At 55.4% G+C, this 2,624-nt stretch overlaps 1 protein-coding gene across 1 annotated transcript; it reads right to left on the bottom strand.

The window, feature by feature from the left end:
• Positions 1-213: 213 nt before the first annotated feature.
• GADD45G (growth arrest and DNA damage inducible gamma) lies at positions 214-1,064 on the bottom strand (the record flags this gene model as incomplete). The annotated part of the gene is made up of 4 exons (XM_079548397.1): positions 214-324; positions 524-737; positions 819-920; positions 1,012-1,064. The coding sequence occupies 4 exons, from the start codon at positions 1,062-1,064 to the stop codon at positions 214-216; spliced, it is 480 nt and encodes a 159-aa protein (XP_079404523.1).
• Between the last annotated feature and the right edge of the window lie 1,560 nt (positions 1,065-2,624).

Here is a 2,624-nt window from a genome sequence, read left to right as displayed (position 1 = left end):
CAGCTGCAGTCTACTGAAGCTCACTGGTGAGGTGAGCTATTCTTTTCCTTTCTCCTCTGTAAGAGCCCACAGCATGCCAGTCTGAGTGACTGTAATCCAGTCCCTTGACCAGGCTAATCCAAGGAATCAGCAGCTCGTTGCACACTTTAGTGAACCAACACCACGTTGAGAATGCAACAAAGGTTTCAGCCTCCCCATTATGTCAGGTCATGGTCACTCAGGTAAGGCAATAGTTGGCACCCACTCATTGATCTTCCGGCTTTCTTCACAGAAGGAGTTCAGCTTCTCTAGAGCTGGGTCTTTCCAGGCATCTTCATTTGGGTTCTGCCAGAAAAGCATTGCACACCATGAGTGCATGAAGTCACAGTATTATTTCACAGAAGCATTAGCTTAGAAAGCAAAGCATTTTCAGGCATAGAGAGCAGGGAGCTGAGCTGTCACCATAGTGGGTAGAAGAAAAACCCTTGTTACAGAAGCACTGCCCACTCATGGAGCTCCATCCCTCCCAGTCCCAGCCACGCACCATGATGAGGATGCAGTGCAGGTCTCTGGGCTCGCCAGACTCCTCGCTGGATCCCACGGCAGCAGCCAGCTTGGGTAGGTCACTCACACGCACGATGTCGATGTCGTTCTCGCAGCAGAAGGCCTGGATGAGGGTGAAGTGGATCTGCAGGGCGATGTCCCCCTCGTCCTCCTCATCGGCCGCCAACACGCAGAACGCCACGTTATCTGGGTCTCTGCGGGTGGCGAGAGCCATTAGGCCCCGGCAGGTCTGACTTGCCCCTCGCCCCACTCCCGCTGCCTTCCCCCCTACTCACACGTTCATAAGCTTGGCCGACTCGTAGACGCCGGCGGTGAGGCAGCCGCGGCGCTGCGCCGATACCAGCAGCTCGTGGAGGGCCTCGCCGGCGCCCTGCATCCTGCAAGCAGGAGAGAGCGATCCGATCAACACGGCGCCAGCGCCCGGACAACGGCCACCCCACCTCCCAGTCACCCGCCGCCGGCACCTACCAGTCTTCGCCCGCAGGCGCCAGCTCCTGTCCTTGCGCTTCTTCCAGAGTCATAGCAGCGTACCGTAAAGCAACGTTATCACCGACCGTCCCCAGCTCTTCCCGACACCTCAATCCCCCCACTCTACCACAGCTCTGCCGACGCCTGCTCTATTTAAGGCCGTGGAGCTGCGGCGCTGGCAGCTGGCGGCGGCCGGTGCACTTCCATTGGCCGGCGGGGAGCGGGGGGAGGGCCCTTTGTCATGCTAATCGACGCGCGCCGGGCGCCGCGGGGCGGGAGGCGGGGGGGGTGGGCGGCTCGTGCCGGCAGGCCACGTGGTGGTGGAGGTAGGGAGCGACGGCGGGCGGAGGGGCGGGGAAACGGGCACGGGGTGGGAGTGTGTCGAGAGGGGGCCCGCCAGGGCTGCATGGCGTGGAGCTGCTGCCTTGGGGATGGCGGGGTATTAGGGACAGACAGTTCCGTCTTGGAAGGAGTGGTGAGGCTGCGCAGGGAGGTGGGGGAGTCACCGTCCCTGGCGGTGTTCACTAATCGTGTGACTGGCATTGAGGGACGTGGGTTAGTGCACGTGGTGGGGGTGGGTTGGCGGTCGGACTTGGTGATCTCAGAGGTCTTTTCCAACCATTATGACTATATGAATGTTCAAAGGCATTCTCAGCTTGAAAGCCAGCACTATGACCTGCTGCACTCCCTAAAATGGACTGACTTGAGCTGCTGCTATAGTGACCAGTGGGCATCACCTTAATCTATTTATCTGGGTACATAAGTCGATCCGAAAATAATGCCTCCTGTTTATTTCCATAGAAACCACAACAAAGAGTGCCGTAGCACCATTTGATGGAGCAAATTCTCAGCTTCAAAACACATCTTTTCAATAGTCACCACTCTGTGTGCATAGCTCTGCATTTTAACCAGCAGTGAACAAAAGCCTGCATCTCATGTTCAGAAACATCCACACCAGTGGACAGAGAAGGTTTGGATGCCCCATCCTTGAAGGTGTCCCAGGCCAAGCTGGCTGGGGCCCTGGGCAGCCTGATCAGACAACCTGCCCATGGGATTGGAACTGGATGGCTTATGTGGTCCCTTCCAGCTCAAACCATTCTATGATTTTATGATAGATGACCCACCTGTCACTGTCACCACTGCTGAAACACACCATCTGTTGTCTTACTGTGCTCACATTCACTGTTCAGTCTCTGTAAATGTTCAGCAAGCATCTATGAATGTCAGAGGGTACCATTTTTTCTGCTTGGAGGAATTCAGTGATACAGCTTTGCTCCATGCACATTTTCATGTCAGGCACTATTCTGTCAGATTGCCTCTCTTCTGTCACATAGCAACAAAATACAGTGGAATGTTGGTGGGAAGGTTCAACCTCTGCTGCCATACCTTCCACTTCTGATTTCATGGGCTGACATAGTAAAATAGGAGGCATTACTTTTAGAGCAGCCCAAGTGTGCAGCCACATACCTTTTACATGCAAACTCCCATTTCTGCCCACCAGCCCAGTACACTGCAGCCACAATCTGTAGCAGACTCAGTGCCACAGATACAATTCTGCAGGACCTGTTCTGTGTGTCTGTTGGAGAACTGACGGTACCAGGTCCTGGGTAGCT

Source organism: Tetrao urogallus (genome assembly GCF_951394365.1).
Source record: "Tetrao urogallus genome assembly, chromosome: Z".
Classification (NCBI taxonomy): domain Eukaryota; kingdom Metazoa; phylum Chordata; class Aves; order Galliformes; family Phasianidae; genus Tetrao; species Tetrao urogallus.
The sequence above is the reverse complement of the archived record's forward strand: the minus strand, read 5'-3'. Positions and strand labels throughout refer to the sequence as shown.